The sequence below is a fragment of the Formica exsecta genome, unplaced genomic scaffold (genome assembly GCF_003651465.1).
Source record: "Formica exsecta isolate Colony F162 unplaced genomic scaffold, ASM365146v1 scaffold96, whole genome shotgun sequence".
Classification (NCBI taxonomy): domain Eukaryota; kingdom Metazoa; phylum Arthropoda; class Insecta; order Hymenoptera; family Formicidae; genus Formica; species Formica exsecta.
This window is the reverse complement of record NW_021853724.1, coordinates 2,145-27,486: the sequence shown is the minus strand read 5'-3', so window position 1 is coordinate 27,486 and position 25,342 is coordinate 2,145. Positions and strand designations below refer to the sequence as shown.

Here is a 25,342-nt window from a genome sequence, read left to right as displayed (position 1 = left end):
ATATAGATTCTAAAAAAAATCATTTCATATTTGATCCATTTTAATTGTATATAATTAAAAATTTTTATTTCTCTTATAATTTATTTTTTCTTGAATCAATATTTTATAGATTTGTTTAATGCTTTTTTTTTTACTAATTTTGTATCATAAGAAAGTGTAAGTTGTACAATTTGTTGACAATTGTAAAGCACCTTATTATTATTATTAATTATTAATAATTATTTAATATATAATATTTATGATATGAGTTATTATATACATATAACAAATAGTAGTATTATATATATGTATGTATTTAGTTTTATATATATTTATTAATATTAAATATATATATATGTATATATATCTAATATTAATAAATTAATAAAACTAAATTGTAATATATAAATGACTGTGTGTGAGCGCACACTATCTCTATTTATTATAAACTGACACGTCATTGACACATATGTCGATGCACAATGTAATAATGTTTATGTACATAAAAAATATTTTAGTTTAAGATAGAAGAATATAAAATTGGCTTTATTCTTGAATATAGTCAATTAATTATCGCAGATATAGATTAAAAATTACATCCTGCTACATATTGTGTAAAGACCCGTCCCCTCATTATTAATTAATTGACATAAATTTATAGATGTCAAATCAAATTAATAAAGAAAGGCCAATTTGAACCAAATTTGGCTCGAATTGGCCATTCTTTACTAATTTAATTGACATGATATAAGTTATATAACACAATAAAATGTAATACAAGTATATTTTTTTGTATTGCATTTTATTTCTATTCAAAGAAGCGTATAAAATAAAAAAATAGAAGCTACGTTTTTATTTATTTATGATGTGATATAGATTTATTATTTCATTGTTTCCTTCTTTAAAAGCAATATCTAAATACCACTCCTTTTTTTTAAAATAAGCCATAAATATAAAATGTTGCAGTATCAGAACACATAAGATGACAATCTTATTTTCTAAAATTTATTATATGCACACTTTATATGTTTAATAATAATTTTTTTTGTTTTATAATACAGTTGATATTATAAGAGCAGAACAGTACAAATATATGAAACAATGGAATATTTTTAACAATAAGTTTGTGTGTATATTGTGCACGCATTGTGGAGTATTGACTATTTAATATTCATTCTGCTCTGTCTGGCTAGAATGTAAAATAGAGAGAGAGAGAGAGAGAGAGAGAGAGAGAGAAAGATAATGTCATAAAGTATTTTATTATACGATGTCATACCTACAATTTGTTGAGGATAAATAATGTTCCTGAATATGAAAGATGAAATGTTGAGTGCCTTGTAAATTTGAAATATTTCTTCTAATATAGTCATATTTATTTTTTATAGACTTATAAGTGACTTGTCTCTGCAGAAATAAATCTATTTGACCATGTTCTACACTTTCTATATATTTCTCTAGCTAATAAACATATGTTCAAGCTGTAAATACAAATCTTACTTGATATATGTCTCTCTATTGTTAGATAGTTTGAGTCTTGAATTAGCAGATATAGAATCTATATGTATCTTGCACATAGGGCGCACATGTTCATAAAGAGTATGCTTTGTAATATTGTGGATCTAAGATTGCAAAATGAAGTATAACATGCAACAAAATTGTTACATTGCTCTAATAGTATATAAATATTGTTTCATGCTTTGTATATTGAAGATATCTATCTTATTCATGCGTTTTCATAATCTGTTTTGTATTATTGCAATATAAAAATATAAAGCTTGCAATAAAAATATATAAAATAGCTAATATATAATGAAGCTGTAAAATAAATCACAAGTATTGCTAATTATCCCAAGAACTATCTGTTAAATGTTAAATATTGCATGAGGAAATAAATTAGTTGACAATTTATAAATATGTTAATTATATTCTCTATTACTTCAGTTTACAACTGAAAATTTTAATAAAATAGGTTTGTTTATTTATTTACTTTCTATTTACTAGAGGATATAATATAGCTTAAATACTGATAATTTTCTATATTTCTTTCTTTTTAGCGATATTTGTAATAAAAATTTACTAGTTAATCATATATTTCTATTTTAGATGTAAATCGTATATCTTTTAATAATGGTTTATAGATGCACAAAAATTTTAATCTAAATTATTTGTTACAGAAAAAAAGGAATTCCAGATATCTACATATTTTTACAAAAATTTGATTATTTATTCAGAGATATACATATTAAAAATGTAGATAAAATTCTAGTAGCATGAATCATATTCGATCTAAAGCTTCTAACATTATGACGCTGTTGCCACGAATTACCTAGAACAATATATAACTTGTCTTAAGAAAATTTTTCATTGATTCTAAGTGATAATATTAAATTTGTAGAATATGAAACTTTTATATCTACTTTTTATAAAATTATAATCTATAACTTACCACCATCCCAATATTGTTTTTAGTACCATCTTTGCATTCCTCTATACTTTCATCTATAACCATATTCATGAATGGATCGAAGCCTCTTAGTATACCAATGACATGTCGACCTCCATTCAATTTTACTGAAAGATATTTCCAATAAAATGACAATAAAAGTAAAATATATTTGGTAATATAAAGATGTATTTATATATGGTCTTCTACATATATAAATGTCTCTTAAATATTATATGAGAAAACTGGTAGAACTGTAAAACACAGTTTTTCTTAAATTTCAACAATATATAATTAAAAATGCGTGCATTTTTTTTTTTTTTTTTTTTAAGAAGTCAGAAGCTTGCCTCTGAAATATACCCAATTTTCCTCAAAAAAATATTTTATATATATCAAATATATAATATTATATTTCATAAAAATTTCGAAATGATGTACAAGTAGATCCATGTAACGAGGCTTATATCTGGTTCTTTAATCTAACCTAATATTTTTCTTAGGTATAGAATTTGAATTTTATTAGCGTTTTTGTAACTTACGAGATAGCCTTTTATCCATATACCTGGAAGAAGAGATATAAAATTATTATTAATAAATAATGCATGTAAAATGCCATATACTCTGTTGAATGATTGAACAATAATGATGAGGATTAAATAATAGTAAGACATTGTGCGTGTATAAAATCGCGAAAAATTACTTACTTTTTCAATTCGGGCGGATGTGCCTTGCTCATTTTGATGACAGCTGACTTACAGTTTACTTAGGCAAATTATACTTTGCACATTTATATGATATAAACTTATATTGCCGGTGATTGCCGGTTGAACGTGTTATTACGCGTCTGATTGACGTTCTTTCTCTTACTATCCTCGATAAATAAGAGAAAGAGAGCCAGTACTTGACCAGAGAGAAGCCTGAGAGGGGCCGCCATTTCTCATAAGACGCTTTTTCTAGCTGGTACAGTAGCGTCTTCTAGATTCATTTTAAAACTGGAGGAATTACACGGCCATAATCACTTTTTGCTGCCACGGTAAAACAGCCGGTTATTGCATGTCCATGCTAGATCCATAATTGTGGATCAAAATTGCGGAGAAATATTATTTTATTATAATGTAGAGATTAAAAGAATAATAAAAAAACAGAAACTTTGGGTAAAAAAACTACTTTTTATTCCCCCAAAAATAGGTTTCTTACCCCATAAATAACTCAGAATGTCCATTTTCAAAAATTTATAGCAGAAATCTAATTTTGATGCTTATATTTATTAATCTTTAATACACGGCTTTGAAAAATAAGCATCAAAATTTAATTTACTAAAATTATAGGTATCAGATTTCATGTTCTGTGTTATTTTCACTTCTAGTTCACAAAATAACAAAAATAACAACAGTTTAACTATGCTTGAGAGAGTTTTCTTCTAACTTTTATGAAACTTTAAAAATAAAGAACATCAAAAAATATCATTGAATCATAAAAATTAAATTTTAAAATATTCGAACTCAACTAATTAACAATGCGAAGTAATAATCAGTTTAATCCATTAAAATTGATTACTAATCCAGTAAACAAAATTAATTTTATTCCCATACCATCTTTTATTTGAAGAAAATTGGCACTATCTTTCAAATATTTTATCTCATTAATTTCTCAGAATATCCATTTTCAAAAATTTATAGCAAAAATCTAATTTTGATGCTTATTTATTAACATTTGATGTACGGTTTTCAAAAATGAGCATCAAATTTACTAAAATTAAGTATCAGATTCTATGTCCTGTGTTATTCTCACTTTTAATCCACAAAATAACAAAAATAACAACAGTTTAACTATGCTTGAGAGAGTTTTTTTCTAACTTTTATGAAACTTTAAAAATAAAAAACATGAAAAAATATCATTGAATCATAAAAATTAAATTTTAAAATATTCGAACTCAACTAATTAACAATGCGAAGTAATAATCAGTTTAATCCATTAAAATTGATTACTAATCCAGTAAACAAAATTAATTTTATTCCCATACCATCTTTTATTTGAAGCAAATTGGCACTATCTTTCAAAATTACCAAAAAAATAGTTTTTTACCCAAAAATACCGTTTCTTACCGACGTTTTTATTTGTTTTTTACTTAATTTCTTGCCCCATTTTTTAAATCCCTATTATAATGTATTATTAGCTACACTTGATGTTATGCCATTCTAGTAATACTACGGACAGCGATAATAACTTTTATTATTGAAGCATTTTTATGTATATGCGTATGTGAAATGAAATAAATTTTCTTAAATTCACTTTCTTAATAATATTTTCTTTAATTTTTATTTACAATAAATTTCTTTCACTTTTTTCTTATTCTTGGAATAAAAAATATGTTTTGTTTAAGCATTCAAGTAAGAGAAAATATAGGAATATAAAACAGGGTGCTAATATAATATGAAAGACATTATTTCTAAAACAACTATAATAATCTATCGATAATTATAGTAATCAGAACGATTAAGTTCCGTTTCGGTTAATCGAAAGTGCTAGCATCACGTTGTTTAGAACAAATTGTGATGAACAAGTATTGTGATTTAAAATCATCAAAATTTCTCGTAAAGTAAAATTAAAAAATGTCTTTCTTATCTTTATCAACAAATCTAATATTAAGATTAAACTTGAAAATGGCAGAATATTAATTATTTAAAATTATTTTTTCTATGTTTAAGCTTTTCATTGCATCGTTTGGAAAATAACGTCATTAATTAATTTTATTTTATCGGCTAGATAATATCCACTGGACTCAGTAAGGTATCTTCCATATTATTTCTTAGAGCTATAATATTTTTGAGACAAAGGTTGAAGTTCGGTCTATCATGCGTGGACTCCAGCAACGTAGCATCAACTCGTACAAGGTTGGTGGACAATTGAGAGGCATCGTTAATTTGCCTCCAGCGCGTACATAATCTATTACTTCCAGATTAGTCCTGCCAGTGTAGGGATGCTCACCCAACGATGTAATTTCCCATATTAGAACCCCGAATGACCAAACGTCGCTCTGACAAGTAAATATTCCGACCACCAAAGATTCCGGTGCCATCCAGCGAACAGGAAGAAAAGCTTGTCCTTTCTAAAACATGTGATTTTAACGAAATTAATACTTCTGGTTCAAGTTGCCCATTTTTAGGGCCCGAGCACAGACTTTTGCATAAGCGCATAACCATAAGCATAAGGAAATTGATTGGTTCATTTCCTTATGCACATGCTTATGGACCAATCAATTTCCTTATGCTTATGGTTATGCGCTTATGCAAAAGTCTGTGCTCGGGCCCTTAGAATTTTTGTGCTAAAACAAAATACGTTTACTTATCTCTCGCTTTATATAAATAGAAATAATTTATTTTTCTTAAGTTCTATTCAAAATAAAACTATATTATATCATTTTGACAAAAAAAGAAAACACAAACATTTCTAAAAAATTTCATTTTTTTGTAATAATTGTATTTACCTTGCGGTAATAGTCATCCTTGTAAACATCCCTAGCTAGTCCAAAATCGCCAATTTTAATGACACGGTTCTCGCGATCTCTCGCGGATACTAAGCAATTTCGACACGCGAGATCTCTATGAACGAAACGCAGATTTTCCAGGTAGCTACAACCTCGCGCAACACCTTCGCACATAGCGAACAAATCTTGCAGACGCAGAGCGTGCGAATCTGACGGTTGCAATTTTCGACTATCTCTCAAATATTGTAATAAATCACCAACAGGACTGTGGATAATGACGAGAATGATCTCGGGGAAGAAGGCGGTTCGGGGGAATAAACTGGGGCAGTGCTCGGAGATAGTTGCCCTTTTCGGGCCGATTTCGTGGCTCACGCCTATTGCCCTCCACTCACCGCTCGTGCGTTAGCGACGAGTCGCCAGATACGCGTAACTAAGGAGCGCGACGTTTTGTCTCAGGAGCGTCCGTATATAAGAATGTCCAAATATAATAGTAAGACAATACTTTTCTAAATGCACGGCGAAAATTCTCAAAATTAGAAGTTTTTCTTCAATATTTTATATTTCATTGATATAAAATATTGAAGAAAAACTTTTATTTATAGAAAAGTATTGTCTTATTATTATATTTGGGCATTCTTATATACGGACGCTCCTGAGACAAAACGTCGCGCTCCTTAGTTACGCGTATCTGGCGACTCGTCGCTAACGCACGAGCGGTGAGTGGGGGGCAATAGGCGTGAGCCACGGAATCGGCCCGAAAAGGGCAACTATCTCCGAGCACTGGTCTAAGCAGACGGCAAGCAATCTTAGCACATGTTTGTGTCGGAAGTGATTCATAAGCCTGGCCTCTTCTAAAAACTTCTTTTTCTCTTGCGAGGAAGCATTTTCTCGAGGCATTTTTATGGCAGCGGGTATCTCTATGCCCGGTCTTTCTAAATTCTTTACTGTTCCTCGAAACACCTGCGAAATATTTGAAATAAATTTAGATTTATGCTTTATTAAAAAATATATAGCTTAATATCAAGTCACATTATATATTTTATTTTGTATTAAATATGTCGACTAAATAAGTCGATCAAATATAAATGAGACTTTTCGAATAGGAGTAGGATACCTTAACGCTCGTTGTTGTGACAATAGGTAAAGGCTGTTGGTAGACATGTTTAAACTCGCTCTAAACTGCGCGTTTGTTTCTATAATCGTTTGTTTAACAGTAAGCACGATGAATAAACACAAGATGCCTGTTTCGGTTGCGCAACGCATAATTATTAAATTTTTGATGCACGAACATGTTAAACCAGCTGAAATTTTATGCAGATTACGCGTAAGTTCGGTAAGAACACATTATCGAAGTTCCAAGTATGCAAATTGCATAAGTTATTTTTGTGGAGCTTGTAAAGAAGTTGCAAATTTGACTCATGCGCATCGACCAAAGACGAATATTACGCCTGAAAACATTCAACAAATTCACGACCTTATTGAAGACGACCGATTAATAATTGTTTGTGAAATTAGTAAAGGGACTGGCATAAGTTATGGAAATGTGCAAACAATCATTGAGAATGAGTTACGATTTTGAAAAATCACTGCACGATGGATGTCTCGAATTTTGAATGCAGATCAAAAGACTGAAGGGCTGAAATTTCTCAGAGACTTTTGGATCGCCATACAGCAGGAGACGCATTTTTGATGCGCATTCTCATATATGATGGATTTGTTTGGACCTCTTAAAGAAGTCGTATGAGGAGAAAAGTTTTCCAACGACGATGAGATGAAAGACTTCGTGCAAAATTGGCTTCGTACTCGACCTACTACTTTTTATAAAACAGAGATAGAAAAACTACCAGTGCGATGACAAAAATGTGTAAATATTAGTGGGTACAATGTAGAAAAATAATTTTCGGTTAGTTTTTAATTGTATTAATCAAATAAATATTTTTTGAACAATTCTCGTTTATATATGATTTACCCTAGTAATTTAACGAAAAATGCATAGTACAGTGCACATGTATGTTATTTCACAAAAATTTTGTGTTAATTATAATCTCATATAAAAAGTTAATCATATAATTATTTTTATCGAGAAATACGTATCTGTCTCAATTTCTGTAGATGTAGAAATTAGCGTATAACAATGAAAAAATTAGTTTTTACCTTTCCGAATGCGCCACTGCCTAAAAGTTTTCCTAATTTGATTTCCTCACGTTTAATTTTGATTAGTACATATTCATCCGAATTATATTGCAACATAGGACTGTATAACGTATTGAATTGAATATTACCGTTCGGTATCTCATGTAGAATCGCTAATTCGATGTCAGTCATTATCGGAGGCAAAACTTGCTCGTTACTTTTTTTGCGTTGAAGGTACACTGTTATAAAATTGCAATATACTTATTTAATAGTATACATTGCAAAATTTACATCGCCTTTCCAACAAGTAAATTAACTTTTCTTAGAAAATATAATACATTAGATATAATATCTCTTTTTCTGCAGTTAAAGAACCAAATGCGTATCAAATATACTTACAGTAATAAAAGTAGCAGACACAGATTACAGCAACTATAGCGACAAAGCTTACGGTGAATGATAGGTAATATTTCATAACTGATATTCCAGGAGTGCTCGAAATGTCACCTTTGTTACGCAAAAATATACTTTTAATATCTTCATTTGATTTAAAAACTTACTTCTATTTATAATTTTATTATTACAAATTTCTAAGTTTTTAAATTTAGTAAACATTTTTATATCTAAAATAAGCATATAATGTTATAATATCTTCATTTGCTTACTTGTCAGTGTTGAAAAAGTAAATCTTCCATCAGATGGCCATGTAAAGTTTTTCTCATACTTGGGATATTTCAGTATCAAACGAAACTCGTATCGAGTTCCTGGTAGTAAGTTTTTTATATAGTACATTATTTTTCCCCCATTATTTGGTTCAAAGTTGTTTTTAATTCGCCACTCTTACATCTCAACATTTTTGTATTCCAATACGTAATAAATTGTCAAATTAATGTTAGGAATCCACGATATATTCATACCGTTTATGCTAACCTCGTCCAAAGTTATATTGTTTGGTTCCGAATACATGTTCAAAGTTTGGCTCAAACTATCAGTATGAAGTTCGCTGTAGTTAAGTGGATAAATGCGTACATTTACCCTGTATTTCTGTCCTGGTATCAACGGTTCGATTATCGTGAAAAATTTGCTGCCTACCTTATGTTCGGTCTTCTTAATAGGTAACTCGTTTATTTGTCGCGTACTGTTGGTAATTAACGTCCAGTATACTTCGTAGATCACGGGGACACAGTTTAATTTCTTGGGTGGCATCCAATAAACTGCCGCTATAGTAGGCGTCAGAGCCTGAACTGTCACATTTTCCGGTGCTTTGAGCTTGTCCGGTTTAGTTCTCAGTATCACTTCTGAGCTGAATAACGGGTCCATCGATAACCGATCAGTGTAATAATTGCTTATTACTAGCTGTAACTTGTACTCTGTAAACGGCGTTAAATTCCGAATCTCATAATATTGCTCGTACGTCTGCACGGTAAAATTATCGAACTTGTTAAGCTCATTGTCCAAACAATAGCTAATATTAATGGTATATAGGGTGGTAGGTAAATTGTTTTTGCATCCACTCTTGGGGACCGGTTCCGGAAAATTTACAATGATGCTGTTCGTCGTTACTGTGTACAATTCGTTGTAAACTTTTTCGTCGGGCGTCAGACATCTCGTCGAAGGATATGATTGCAAAGATTTATCGAAAGCATAGAATTATGAAACCAAGAAGGCACTTCTATTTTTAGGATGTATTTGAATGCGTCTACGCTCTCAAGAAGTGCATACTTTTTTTCCAAAACATATATATAATCATCAATCATTATATAAATGTTTGTCTTGTCAAACTCAAAAGAATGGAATAATAAATCATTTCCAAAGTCTTTTGTTTGTAAAATCAAATTGCATATAGAAACGTTAATGTCTGTCACAAACAAGTCATTATAAAATACCCAATAAATTAGCGGTTTCTTAGTATTTATGTCATCAATTTCCATTCTGAACATACGAAACGCCATATCGTCTGTGACGGAGCACACAGATACAATTTTCTGAAAGATTCGAGCGTTTTTTCCATCAAGATCTGATTGCATTATCTGAGCTTCGTTATATTCAGGGTAACTACTCCAATATATAGTTCTAAAAAATAAATATATTATTTTCTTATTATAAAACATTATTATAACAACAACAGAAAAAACATTATATATATAATGAATATGTAAAATTCTTATAATTAAATTAATTTTAATTTATTATTTTTTATAATTTTTGATCTTAATTATAAAGCCATATGACATTATTAAAAAATTACAAATCAGTAGAAATCTTTAATGAAAATATTGTGTATTTACAACAATAAATATTTAAATACACAAGGCTCAAATGATGAAATCAATAAATCCAAGAGGGAAAGGCCAATAAAAGCCCCGACGCGGTATTTATTGCATAAATATTGTGTGCTGTTTATTTAGCAAAAGATGTTGATGGTCACGATATAAATTCGTAAATAAACATTATAAAATGACAAACACCAAACGTTTCGGCCCATTTCGAGACCTTATCAATGGTAATAATTTAATATTGATATAAAAACCGAGAACTCGTGAGGTGGAGTAATGTATCCGGAACGCAACTTATACTAACTAACATTATACAGCGCTTACAAGATTATCCAATGGATCACAGATGACTGTAAGATTTCGCGATTAATTTTGTTCTTAAGCAAAATGTTGGAGGCGGGCGCGAGCAAGCGAGTGACACCATATTCATAGCAAGAAAACCGATAGTGAAGCTCTTAATCGAAAAATAATGTGTGTCCAGTATAAACGTATGGAGTTGAGGAAATAGGGGTGACGAAATTAATAAAAGATGCAAGATGCAAGATGCAACGCTGCGATGAGTATGAATCGAAGCACTATAAAAATGATGATGAAAATGAAAGAGATAAAGTTACTTACAAAAACAAAATTGATGTCCAAGTTAATTAAAAGCGATGCGAGACTCTTTACAAAATTTTTTGTTTAAAACCCGTTGAAAATTTTATTTGAAAACACATGATTAGAAACAGAAAGTAGACTGGTCTAGCAAGCTGCTCGATGTCTAATGAAGAAGCCGTCACAAGGAAAGGGAACAACAGAGTTAAACATACGAGATAATAATAAATATTATAACACAAAATCAGAAACAAAAACAAGGTTAAAAACAAAACATAGGAAAGAACAAGGGAGAGGAAAAAAAGAAAAAAAGAAACATTAGGAGCATTTGTTTATGATAAGAAGGTAAGAATGGTCCAAAAGAATCGTGTGAATCTTGAAGATTTATGCTATTTTCTTGCTGCTTAATGTATAGCATTTCCGGTATGACTCTCTTGATATAAGAAGGCTCTCCGTCTAATATTCGGACGTGATCCCAATCAAATTCATGCCCTGTGAGATGTTCCGTAATTACTAAGTGACAAGAAAAATCACGTTTTATATTAAGGTGATGTTTTCTTATCCTTGTTATTAATTGTCGACCCGTTTGGCCCACATAAGACGCATCGCAGTCACGGCAACAGATCTTATATACCACATTATTACGATTTAAAGCCGGAAGAGAATCTTTATATGTTTTAATAATGTTAAGTTTATTGACACATACATATGCCATAGCTTTCTCGATATTTTTAATTACTGGCATTAATCTTTCTGTGACACTTCTTACGTAAGGGATTGTAAAAAAGGAAGGAATGGCAAAAAGGGAAACTGGAAGGGGTACAGGAACTGGAAGGAGAATCGAAGCTAGCCCTTTTATTAATTAAGGATTTAATCCTGTTACGAATAGTCATAAAAATAAAATCCACAGAATAATCATTTTCCATAAGAATGTTGATAATTAGATTAAAATTTTTTTTCATGGAATTGTGCATGCCATAAGCGGAAGATCCGATCCACTAAGCCGATAATAACGCCTTTTTTTGTGATATGTCGGATGTTGTGAATAAAAATTTATGAACCTTCCCGAGAATTTAAGAACATTGTCTCAATATAAACCGTGATTTTTCTTGTCACTCGGTAATTACAGAACATCGACTCATAGGGCATGAATTTGATTGGGATAACGTCCGAATATTAGACGAAGAGCCTTCTTATATCAAGAGACTCATATCGGAAATGCCATACATTAAGCAACAAGAAAATAGCATAAATCTTCAAGATAACACGATTCTTTTGGACCATTCTTACCTTCTTATCATAAACAAATGCTCCTAATGTTTCTTCTTTTCTTTTTTTCCTCTCCCTTGTTCCTTCCTATGTTTTGTTTTTAACTTTGTTTTCGTTTCTGATTTTGCGTTATAATATTTATTATTATCTCGTATGTTTAACTCTGTTGTCCCCTTTCCTTGTGACGGTTTCCTCATTAGACATCGAGCAGCTTGACCAGTCTGCTTTCTGTTTCTAATCATGTGTTTTCAAACATTTTCAACGGGTTCTAAACAAAAAAAATTTTCAAAGAGTCTCGCATTGCTTTTAATTAATTTGGACATCAATTTTGTTTTTGTAAGTAATCTTATCTTTTTCATTTTTATCCTCATTTTTATAGTCTTTCGATTCATACTATCGCATATTCATATATAATCGCAGCGTTGCATCTTGCATCTTGCATTTTTTACTAATTTTCCTACCCTTATTTCCATACGCTTATACTGGACTCACATTCTTTTTCAACATTAAAAGCTTCACTATTGATTTTCTTATTACGGATGTGATGTCACTCGATTGCTCGTGCCCGCCTCCAACATTTTGCCTAAGAACATAATTAAGCGGCCGTCTGATGAGCTTAACCCACGCCCATTGATAAAGATCCGAAGTGGGCCGAAACGTTTGGTGTTTGTCATTTTATAATGTTTATTTGCGAACTTATATCGTGACCATCAACATCTTTTGCTAAATAAACAGCACACAATTTTTACGCAATAAATACCGCGTACGGGCTCTTATTGGCTTTTCTCTCTTGGATTTATTGATTGTTTATTTATTTCATATCGAAAATTAACATACCCTATAGACGGTAGTATTGTTAAACAATTGGGAAAATTAGGATTGACTTCTACTTTCAAAATCTTATCATATTTGACTATGCCATTTTCCCACATTATTAAGTCGAGCTTCATGATGTTAGAAATAAAATTGCTTTGGTTGATTTCCACCCAGTACAGATTTTTTGCTATCCAGTCGATGCAGAGATAGTATGCCAAATGTTCATTCCTAGCTATTTTTGTAGTATTGTTTTTATTTATTTCCAACATCATCATCTCAAATTTTGTGTTGCTCCAATAAATTTTATGTTCCGCTATCGAATAAGTGGCACATATCACTTCCTTATCTTTAACGAGATTAACATTGATTTTTGAATCCAGATCCCATATATCGATACCGTTTGTCGTTAGCATCAATAACTGCGGTATTGGATTTTCGTGCGTAGTCGATACATCAATTAAATCTGTGTAAGGACCAGCACCAACTTTAGTATGCGCTTGTACTTGAAAATAGTACGTCGTGTAAGGTTTTAAATTATGCACCGTGCACTCCAATATTGTAGCTGAGATACTTTTGTTGTCGCAGATTTGAATCTCTTTTTGGTTCTCGATGAACCAACACTGCACTGTGTATCCTTGTATTATATCGTCTGTAAATTCAGGTTGATCCCATCTGTTAAAAAAAAATAATATTTTGGCCTTTTTACATTTAGTAAAATTATAACAGAATCAACGTTTTTATGTGTATGTGTCGTTAAATTTAAAAGAATACAGTCTGAGAATTGAGATTTTTTACCTGAATGTCACAGAAATGTCGTCTTTTTTATTTAGGAGTCCATTATGGAACTCTACAAATGCTCTGGGAGATGTTGGTTTGTTCAAAATGCTTTCTAGAAATTATAAGATTGCACATATTGGCATAATTATGTATAAGAACATTAACTTGATTATCTCAATAATTCAGAAAAAACAATTTAAAGTAAAAATAAAACCAGAAAAAAATAGAGATATATTCCAAAATATAAAAATTAGCACAGCAAGTGTTGACTTTTAAAATAATAAAATATTATAAAAAGAATACAGACTGAGAATGTAGATTTTTTTACCTGAATGTCACAGAAATGTCGTCTTTATTTAGGAATTCATTATAGAATTCTACAAATGCTCTGGGAGATGTTGGTTTGCTCAAAATACTTTCTAGAAATTTTAAGATTACACATATTGAGAATTATATACAGGAACATTAACTTGATAATCTCAGTAATTCAGAAAAAACAATTTAAAGTAAAAATAAAAGCAAGAAACAAAAATAGTGATATATTACAAAATATGGAAATTATATAGCACAGCACGTATTGACTTTTAAAATAATAAAATAATATAAAACAATTTGCGTGTTTTATATGACTCAAAAAAGTAGTTGTTAATCCAGAACAAAAACAAATACAAAGTTTTTAATAAAGCATTAAACATTTTTCGGAAATGTCTTATTGATTAAGAAATCAGAAGTATAATATTTGCAATTGTTCTAAAAAAATAAACTAGCAAAGTTAAATAATATAATTAACTGCGTTATATTACATCTTGATTAATTTTACATACAATATGCGGATTTTTCTTCCATTTTTTGCCGCAAAATAAAATTTATATTCTTCTCGCTGTTGAAAAATTTTTGGTAAATATGCATATTAGGTTACACCTCACTGATGATTTTGACCTTGACATATGTTGTCAAGGACATAACCCTGAGTAACTTTTCCTTATAACTTAACCGACGGTCAAAGTCATCGATGAGGTGTAACCTAATATGCATATTTACCAAATTTTTTTTAGATTTTATTTTTACTCTCTCTTAAATATAAATTATATTTACAATTTATTTCGTCATAAATTTCTTTTGCTAACAATTTATGCATTTCTTTGCAACTTACCAACAGATTCTGGGATCACAGACATATTTACAAATGAAATTTCGTCAACTTTGTTTTTCACATTCACACTATTAGGATGACTCCGGTCAGATTTGCGATTTTGTAAAATGTGATGATCGTTGTTCTCGGATACTGGAATATCCTTGATAAAGTATAACATACGAAAAAAATTAAGTAAGCACCGCTGGGCCAAAGACGCGGCTACTTTCGGTACTTTTAATGATAAATAATATATGTACTAAGTAAATAGTAATGTATGTAATAAGTAAATTTGCCCCGAAATTTCTTGTTTGTTTAATCATAGACGTGATTTTTTTTATACCTCTCTTGATTGATAATGTATTTAAAACATACAGAATAGTTACATTTTTTTTTTAAATCTGTTTTTGTTATCTTTTATATGCAAGATCTTCTTGCATATCTATTATGATTCTTATATCAAACAAAGAGGACTATCGTACACAAATTGATGTAGTTGCATCAAATAGACGTCAATAAGACCGTCTGGACCATGAGCATGGTATGTAAATCAATATATTGGCTTAATGCTCGATGCTTGTTGATCTGCTATGTATATGCAGCTATATCAATTTGTGTGTGATAGCCACACAGAATAGATCAATGAGGATTAATAAGAATTCATATAACCGCTTCTCTTAACAAATAATGTAGCTCTTTTCAATTGTTGAAACAATTTTGTTTAACGATTTACTTCTTTTACGATGAGGTAGTTAATTTTTCCAAGTAAGTGACTTTATATTAACACAACTTTTCTTTTCAAAAAGTTATCTCCTACCATTAAAGTTTTTCAATAACGTTTGTACTTCAAGAATATAAATGTTATAAATATTGTCTTTTTATGGTCATATAGAAATTATATAAATTCTTATACTTAAACTTTTGTCGAATTTCTTTTCGGTTATCGTTAAATTTTTTAACGCAAACAAATTCTTGAGAACATGATGTTATAATTAACCTACATTATCTCGGTAAGATCTTATGCATACAGGTATATAATTGATATATGTACAATTAAAATTATACGTAAAATCTAAAGCGTAGCAAAAAATTGGCTGATTGCGTATATTGTCGATTTCTGCAACTATTGACTTTATTGTTAGAGTTAATTGATACAACTCAAAATTTTATTATTATATATCCCTCAGAACCATACAATTTTTGTTCAAAACGTTTTTCTCTAAATTGCTTAGTTTTTGAAAGAGAAGGGGTGTATGGGTGTACACCCTGCATAACTATCCTTAACATAAAAAAAATGCTGACTTTCTAAATTAATTTTGTTAAATAAAAACTAATTTAGTACAAATCTTATTATACTAATAAATGGTTGTAAATATTTAAAAAAATAAAGAGGTCTTAGAACTTGAAGAAAAATCACACAAAAATCAGTTCAAGTGTCATTATATGTATGTATTAATATAGCGAAGAATAAACAGAAAATCTCATATTAAGGCTAAAAATACTTATTTTTAAAAAAAGCAAAGAAAGAGATACAAAGATAATACAGTCAAGTTTCAATGCACTATTTTAATTAAGCTTAATTTTGTACTATAAAACATCCACTTATAAACAAAATTTACAAGATTTATACATCCCCTTTTTTCAAAACACCACATATATTCTTCTAGCGTTTTATGTTTATATAGTTTTATTTTATTATTATATAGTACATATTTTATTATCATATACAATTTTAGTTACCCAAATGAACTATGAGCTATAATAACATTTAATTTTTTTCAACAAAGCATTCTCTTACCTGTATGAAGTCTGAATTCGGATCCATTGACAAGAGATCTGCTCTCGCTAACATTACCACTTTGAGTAAAACACATAATACCGTTTTTGACATAATAATTTTTTTGTTGTTGTAAATACTTGCGCTCAATCTGTTTCCGCGCAATCCTTAGCAGCTCAGTTATGAATAGTGATTCTATCGATATTCTAGATAATGCAACTGTGCTAATCAAAACGATGTTTTTTTATGTATATTATTTTTTTAAATTTGTTTAGTACATCAATCATGAGATCTCTTCTAACGATACTTTCCAAAATTTTTTTTTATAACCAATCACTATGTATTTTACATATATATATATACTATACGTGCTCTTGAGAGTCCACTATTCGTGCACGTCGTTCTCGACAGACTTTTGACTCTTGACTAACTTATGTATCATACAGTTCTAATCGAGCGACACATAACGCCATTGCGTATTTGTATTTGATTGGTGACCATCATGAATCATCAGCCTGAATAAACGATTTAAATTAAGCATTTTTGTCGTACCATTATTTTTTATTTGCTGCATTCCACTTGCAACTCATTTACTTCTATGAAGATATTTGTTGCTACTTTAAAAAAAGCTAGACTTTTCACGATTTGTTTAATTTTACATTATTAATATTATTAATGAGTAATTAACGTTCATAAATAATGTGTAATCACGTATATCGCGACAATAAACTTCGAAGAGCATATTTCGCAACGAAGGTATTTGTCGGATGAAGAGGTTTGAGTACTCTAATGAACCTAAGAACTATGCCGGCGGTAACGTAATTACTGCTACCAGTGATCCAGTGTTACGATGATCCTACGATCACTCATGCCGAACAGGTCGAGAAAGAAGAGTGAGACTAAGAGAGATAGTTATATTTATTATGTCAAAATTTTTCAATAAGATAGAAGCAAAAGAGATAATCGAGAGAATAAAGAAAAGGGGGCTTCAATGGTTTGAATATCTTTTAAGAATGCGTGAGGATAGATAACCGCAGAAGATATTTCGATTGACACCACAGGAAGAAGGTAGCGCAACAGGCCCCTACGATCTTGAGACAACAAAATTTGATAATCCATAAAAATACAAGGACTTGAAGAAGAGGATGCATTGGACAGCATCACCGAGAAATTATATAAACGTGACACAGTTAATTAATACTGTTAATGATCAAAACTTCTTCAATTTTAAAAAAGTACTGTTAAAACTATAGAAAAATGAAGTATTTATCAAATTTTAAGAAGTTATTAAAGCTCTCAAGTGAAATTCACAAATTTAAATAATCGCAGGCTAGTAAGAGCCAGACACGGATGGTAGTGCATCAGTTTCATAGAAAATTTCTTTTTCTATGAAACTGATTATGTGCACAGGACACAAAATTTTACTTGATCTTCTACCAAGTGTAAATTAATCTCAATTCGAGATTTATAATAACACGATTCAGCAACTTTGCCCCGATATTTTTCTCCTCTTCGTCTCTCCAGGAAGGTGAGAAAAGAGGGGTTATTATAAATCTTGAATTGAGATTAATTTACACTTGGTATAAAACCAAGTAAATTTTCGTGTCCTGTGCACATAATCAGTTTTCAGAGAAAACTTCTTTTTCTATGAAACTGACGCATTACTATCCGCGTTTGGCTCTTAGTCTGCAATTATTTAAATTTGTAAAGTATTCATAATTGAATAAATCTCCGCGTTTCGAAAATGACAATTTTTCATATGTTGTATAAAGATATATTCAAGTCTCGAGAGAGGTAAATTTTTTCGCATTTCTGGCCTCTTATTTAATGTTTTGAGTAGCACCCCGGGATATAAAAGAAACCTTTAACCTTTTTACGCTAAAACCAATATTGCAAGAGATATCGCGATTTTTCGTATGACATTTTACGAAATCTTAATAATATACCTATTAGGGCTCGTGAAAACCGATTAATTCGATTAAACGTTTAACCGTTTAAAAACAAATTTACTGATTAAAATCGGTTAACTAGTAATTGGTTAGAGTAATTACCATTATTTGATTAATCTTTAAATCGGTTAATCATTTTAAATTTAATCGATTATCCCGGTCAATTAATATATTTATTTTGTTTTTTCAAGATTTTTCTTCTGGAATGATTAATTATAACTTTTGTTATATCTAATCGAATTAAGCAAATAATGTCTTTGTATTTCATGCGCAAATAATTCCCTCTCTACAAAAAGCAGTTAGAAACGAAAACCATCACTCAGAAAAAGAAACCATTAAAAAAAAAAAAGCTTTTTGAGATCTTTTAAAAAACGATAGAACACGGTTAAAACTATAGAAAAATATAATAATTAATTATGATTGTAAATTTGTCTATAATAACTTTTAATTTGTATGGGTACGCATTAGTGCATGCACGTGTTTGATGTCATTTTTATTGAAAAAATCTTAATTTATTAAAATTATTTTTAAACCGATAAAATGCAAGTAAGAACCTTCCTCAAAGTATAAGAACCAAAGTAACAAACATTTACATTATAAATTATCATTTGTTTGCAATCCTTACGAACAATAACTATTTTTGTATTGATTGTTAGAGTAAAAATATTTCGTTCTATACTTTAACGATATTTTTTGATTATTTAAATATAATTCGAATTGAGAACGCGCAATTACACCGACGAGATATTATTAAAGACCGGTGGTCTTATGGGATTTGGTGTGACTGGAAAAAAAACTTGCTGCGTGTTATTTTTGTTACGTCCAGACTCGATAAAAGGAAGAGTCAGCGGCCGAACGAACAGACCAGGGCCCCAGATAGGTTAACGGAAGAGTCGCTCTTACTCTATCGAAAGGCCGTTCGTTCGGCGGTCCCTTTTCTGGTAAAGGAACTGAATCCTTATTACCCGGGACGGGACCTTGTGCGATTTCGGATAACAGGAAGGAGGTCGGGTTAATGAATTACTCGAATTTAAAATGTAACGTTACATTTATTCAAGAAAATGAAAATAAATGATTTTTAAAAAAGATAAAATTTAATAAAGGAACATTTAATTCGATTTACGAAATCTTATTTATAAAATACATTTTCTTAAATTCTAATGTGTAATTGTGTTCGTGTGCGTGAATGTAGGTAAAAAAAAATTATGTTTTCGCGGGTGTTACAATAAATACGGAGGACATCAACCGGAATTAAACGGGGAAACTAAAATTTAAATTGCGGTTGGAAATTTACAATAAATAGTTTTAGAAAAATTACTTGAAATAAAAGTGTAAATAGAAAGATGAGGATAGAAAAATTATTAATTCGCGAACGCCCGAGCCAGAAGTTTCCGTATCGTTTGATTCTTTCCTATTCTTCGCGGTTTTCGCCAAGACTTTAAAATGTTTCGCAGACATAGGTTTGAAGGTTTGTTTCATGATTTCTATTAAGAAACATATGTCAGGATTAGTAAAGATTTACCTATTAATTAAAAGAAACAGTTCGAGAATTATTTTTAAAAGAATCAGAAAAATAAAATAAATAAAATAAAATAAAATTTTAAATTTTAAATAAAACAAATCTTAATAAAAAAAAAATTAATATAGAAATTACAATAATGGGGGTTACTATAGAAATGATGGAAGAAGGTTTTTCTTCAGGTCTGGCGACTAAGCATGAATGCCAACCATGATATTACGTCAAGATCTCGGCTAATCAAACTTAAAGACTCGCAAAAGGGAAAAGATTACTTGAGTCTAGCAATAAGCGGGAATGCCAATCTTGACGGTTATCAAGATCTCGGCTAATCAAACTTAAGGACTCGCGGAAGAGGAAGAAGGTTCGCTTAAGTCTAGCAAATAAGCATGAATGCCAATCTTGACAGTTATCAAGATCTCGACTAATCAAACTTAAGGACTCGCGAAAGAGAAAAGGTTCAAAGGAGAGGAGATACAAATGTTTAATAAGCAGAGATAATTTAATAATACAACTAATAAATATTTATGTATGGATACTAATTAAAGATTCAAATTATTAGCAACAAACTGTTTCCTTTGGGAGGAAGGAAAGGAGAATGAGGAAATGATATAAGAGAAAAAGAACAAGAAAAGAAAAGAAAATTTTTAGTGGACTCACTACTCGTTGTGTGCGAAAATGACGAATTAAAAAATTTCGTTGGATAAGCGAACCAAGGTCTATCTCGTGGACTCGGCTGTGCGGAAAGGGTGGCTCGGAGATTCGTTCAGTTGTAATGTTGATTGTGATGTTAATTCACTTGACACTGAATATCACTTATCACCAATGATATTCTAAGTCTTTCGATTGTATGGGAAACCGCACTCTGCACTCGCACAACTGTAAGAGGCGCGAAGAAAGAAAAAGGAACCGTGGAGATTAAGAATTGAGTATTTACTGCATCGGAAACTGAAGACAAAAATTGAAAGTTGATTGAAAGTTAAAAGCAGACTCGGTAGAAGGCTTCGGATCGAGAGGCGAAGACGAACTAATTTTTCTGAGGGAGGATTTCGCGTACATCGAATCTTGGCGTCTCTTCGCGTACCCTCTCCATTAGGCAAGCAATATTCTTTTTTAACGAATCAATCTTTAAAATGGTGTCCTTCTCATGAGTTGAGGGTGTCTTCCTTCCAAAAGAAGGATCAAGAGGTTGCGCCTATTGGTGTAGGCTTTTGTTATTAAAAATTAAGTCTCGTCCACTGGAGAGTCCGCCATGATCGGCCAAGTTGACAGTTTTATTATTCACTTGAGTTTTATCTCAAGCAGATAATGTGCAAGGGTGATCTAGCAGGCGAGCACGTGGTGTCGAATGTCGCGAGTTTCAGTCGCGGATCATAGTTACATCTATAAGATATCACTCTAGTTCTTAGAAGGGCCTTTATTTGAGACTCTTCCTATAACGCGTTTTCACTAGAGGACTTCCAAGAAAAAATATTATTTGGTCTATTTATTTGTCTCTTGCATGTGCACTGTTTAGATTTCAAGCCTTCTCATGTTTCGAGTATCTTTTAGTTGCTGTTTAAAATTCTTGGTCTTCTAGGGGACCTTTGTTCGAATATTTATTACGCATGATTTAGATTCAGAAATATTAGTCTCGCCTGCTAGATATTCCTTTAGTTTATTGTTTATGCTAAGTGCAAAGAGTTCTAGAGCATAGGCATTTAATATTACCTGAAAGAAAAGAATCGTGGAGTCCACCGGACGTAACATTTTAGTTCATCCAGGTATTATTTTATTATCGAAGATATATAGATCTTTTATATAACTGTCTCAAGAACAACAAAATAAACATTTTATGTAAATTTACTGTTTTATTATCGACAATGCAAAGATTTACTTACCTTACCTATATAGTAGCGCGTGGCGAGTTTTTTCCAGTAATATGTTGTATTACTGGAAAAGACCATAAAACCATCACTCTAATGATATCTCGTCGGTGTTTTCGGTAATAAAATAATAACTGGATGAAATAAAATAACCGAATTAAATAATTCGTGTAATTATCTTTGATGCAGTCAACGGGCCGATAATGTCACCCTTCTTCAATTATCTCCGGGCCTACCGGGGCCACTTGATGGTCACAAACATTTACCCAAGGCTGACGGTCTTTAATAGTATCTCGTCGATGGTAATTAGCATTACGAAAGGCCTCAGTGTAGTTAATGATGTAGGATGGACCTTTCGCACAGAAAGTTGTTTAATTATAAACCTCGTTTCGCGTCCGAAGCACAGGGCGATGTGCGATGGACTTCGTTTCGCGCAGAAAGTTGCAAACCCATGTGAAACCATATAATTATGGAAATGTCGCGGACGGGTGAAATGTCACGGACGATAAAATATTGCAAACGATGAAATTTGTTTATTTTGTTTTTTTTTATTATGATAATATTTTAACACGCTGGTGTTTACATCTTCTAACATTAACTTATAAAATGAAACATTTTAGCAAAATATTTTTGAATTTTAATCTTTTCTTTATATGGAAATCTTAAAAATTCTCCATTTAGCCAGATAATTAAAATTTGAATATCTCGGAAATTAGACACATTTCCGCACATTTGCATTTGACGTGTGTTGAATGTGGCATTCAACTACATTTAATAATGCTACATTTCTGTAAAATTTCATTAAATTCGGAGGTAGGAGCTATTCGGAATTTGAACCAGAAATTGTTCGAATAAGTGACAGAAAAGTCCTGTAACATTTTTTTCTATAACGTTTAATAAAGGACCCTTTTCGGGTCGCCGAATATCTGAGGCGACGCCTACGATCCACTACCGTTCGAGGCTCGACAGCCGATCGCACGTGTAAAGGCCATTGCACTGAAAAAGTTTTAGTAGTAATCGTAAGATCGTAAGCAAATCACTCACAATCAAGCATTCCAACAGTTCAGATGTCTTTTAGATATTTTATAAGGTTAAGGCTACGAGAAGACTTTTAGTCGGATAACATATGTTGTCTATTAGTCATCTTTTTATCGATTATACACTCTCATTAAAAGACATCTTTACAAAAAATATGTCATCTTTTATTCATTTTTTAGACGACTTGGTGCTGTCTGGATAATTCCAAAAAAACGCATCTTATGATCGATAAAAATTTTTTTATTGTTTTAGTTTAAAACGCTCTCGAAGTAAGCTACCAGAATATGCAAAAATATATAGGGTGTTCCATTTAAGAAATTCAAAATGACCTTTACGTGACCTTTATGTGACTCTTTAAGGTCAAACTAATGGCACCATCTTATGACCCCTTTAGAACCGAACAACTTTTGTCTGAAACATTTCTTTCTATCTTGCTTTATTTTTTAAACATTTAGGTGTCTCAATATAAATACCCCACTCTGTATAATATATTAACAATAAAAATTTTGATATTTGATTATTTATAAAAATAAAAATTATCTAGCAAAAAAAAAATTTGATGACGATTTGGCGAAAAGCACGATCCCAGCATATTTTTTATATAGGGACTCTCCTGGAGACACCTGCGCGATTGGAGACTATCGGGCCTTGAACGATAGTGGGAGTGGTATCGTGGGCATCGCACTCATCCTAATAGATAGCAGAGTATATAAGGCTGCCTCTTGAAATAATCTTGCAGTACGCAACTACGCGAAACATAGAAGAGACGCACAATCAAATTTGTGAAAATGATACAGCCGGAAGCATACGTTTCTTCTAACAAGTTACAAAAGTGCAATGTATTAAATTTAATAGATGAGTTTGAACAAGAATTAACACAAATGTCTGGAAAATGTATGGACGTCGGTTGTGGTCCCGGAGATTTAACGAAATATATCCTTTTGCCAGCTTTAAATCCAAATGCAGTAATAATAGGTAAAACAATAATATGCATAAACTAACGCTTATAACGACATATATTTGCTCAAATTATTATTTAATTCAATAATTGCATATTTTGAAGGTACCGATATTTCGGAAGGTGCTATCGAATTTGCGAAGAAAACACACAGTAACGAAAGACTCAAATTCGAAGTATTAGATATCCAAACTAGAAGTTTGCCTGAAAAATATATTTCTGAATTTGATTATATATTTTCCTTTCACGCTTTAAATTGGTGTTATGATATTCGGTAAGTTAAAATTCTTAAGTAAATATAAACTAGGCTTGCCCAACCTATCGATCGCGATCGACTGGTCGATCACAGCGTGATTTTTATCTAATTATTGTAGAAATATACCCATAGTTGATGTGACATTGAACTAACGTCAAAAACCAAATGTTAAAGTAAAGTTAAAATTCTGATCGAATCGACATTGAAATGGTACAAATTATTGACGATTCTTCGGCTATCATTTTGACATAATATCAATATTAAATCAACCACATTTAATTATATCCTAATACTTTGCAAAGTATTGCAATTTTATATATAAACAAATGTGAATTTCTTAAACAAAAGAATAACACTTCTTTTTTTCTAAAGTTATGAAATTATTAAAAGTATATTATATCAATATATAATATATTATATTATACATTCTATCAATTTGTAAAAATGTTTAAAATAAAGTTAAGTTTTGTAATTTTAATGTAAATTTTTAAATATTTAAATACACAAAAAATTTATTTTTATAATATTTTTTAACAGTTCTATCGCATTATAACATAATTTCAAAGAGAGAGAAGTAAGTGTTTAATATATTAGCTTAACATTTCATTAAAATAGTTACATCTATTTTAAGAGTTTAATTAAAAATTGAAACTGAAAATCGCAATAAGCATAAAAGCTTCAAAAATTAATTACACTCATCTGTGTTTTATTTAACAGACAAGCGTTTGAGAATATTTATCGTATGATTTGACCTGGTGGGAATATACTTTTGAATTTGGTAGCATCTCATAAGACATATAATATTATGAATATTTTGGCTCGAGATATTCGTTTTGCACCATACATACAAGTAAACTTCATTATTCTCATGTTCCATCAAATCCGCAATTTTACAGCTATAAACGTTTAATTATTACTCTTATGTTCATATAGGATGTCAGAAATTTTGTTTCACCATTTAATGATTCATGCTATCCTCACAAAGAACTGAGAAAAATACTTAAAAGCATCGGATTTGAGGTTTGCCATTGCAGTCTTCGAGAAACGACATATTCCTCTAAAGATACCAGCAATTTT

At 30.7% G+C, this 25,342-nt stretch overlaps 1 protein-coding gene and 2 pseudogenes across 1 annotated transcript; 1 reads left to right on the top strand and 2 right to left on the bottom strand.

Annotated features, from left to right (window-relative positions):
- Positions 1-124: 124 nt before the first annotated feature.
- LOC115245373 (probable small nuclear ribonucleoprotein G) lies at positions 125-3,357 on the bottom strand. The gene is made up of 4 exons (XM_029823660.1): positions 3,127-3,357; positions 2,962-2,984; positions 2,426-2,550; positions 125-2,305 (listed from the first exon to the last, which is right to left on the bottom strand). The coding sequence occupies exons 1-4, from the start codon at positions 3,156-3,158 to the stop codon at positions 2,255-2,257; spliced, it is 231 nt and encodes a 76-aa protein (XP_029679520.1). The 5' UTR covers positions 3,159-3,357; the 3' UTR covers positions 125-2,254.
- A 1,396-nt stretch (positions 3,358-4,753) lies between these two features.
- On the bottom strand, positions 4,754-18,908 carry LOC115245365 (annotated as a pseudogene).
- Positions 18,909-23,679: 4,771 nt separating this feature from the next.
- LOC115245364 lies at positions 23,680-25,334 on the top strand (annotated as a pseudogene).
- Positions 25,335-25,342: the final 8 nt, after the last annotated feature.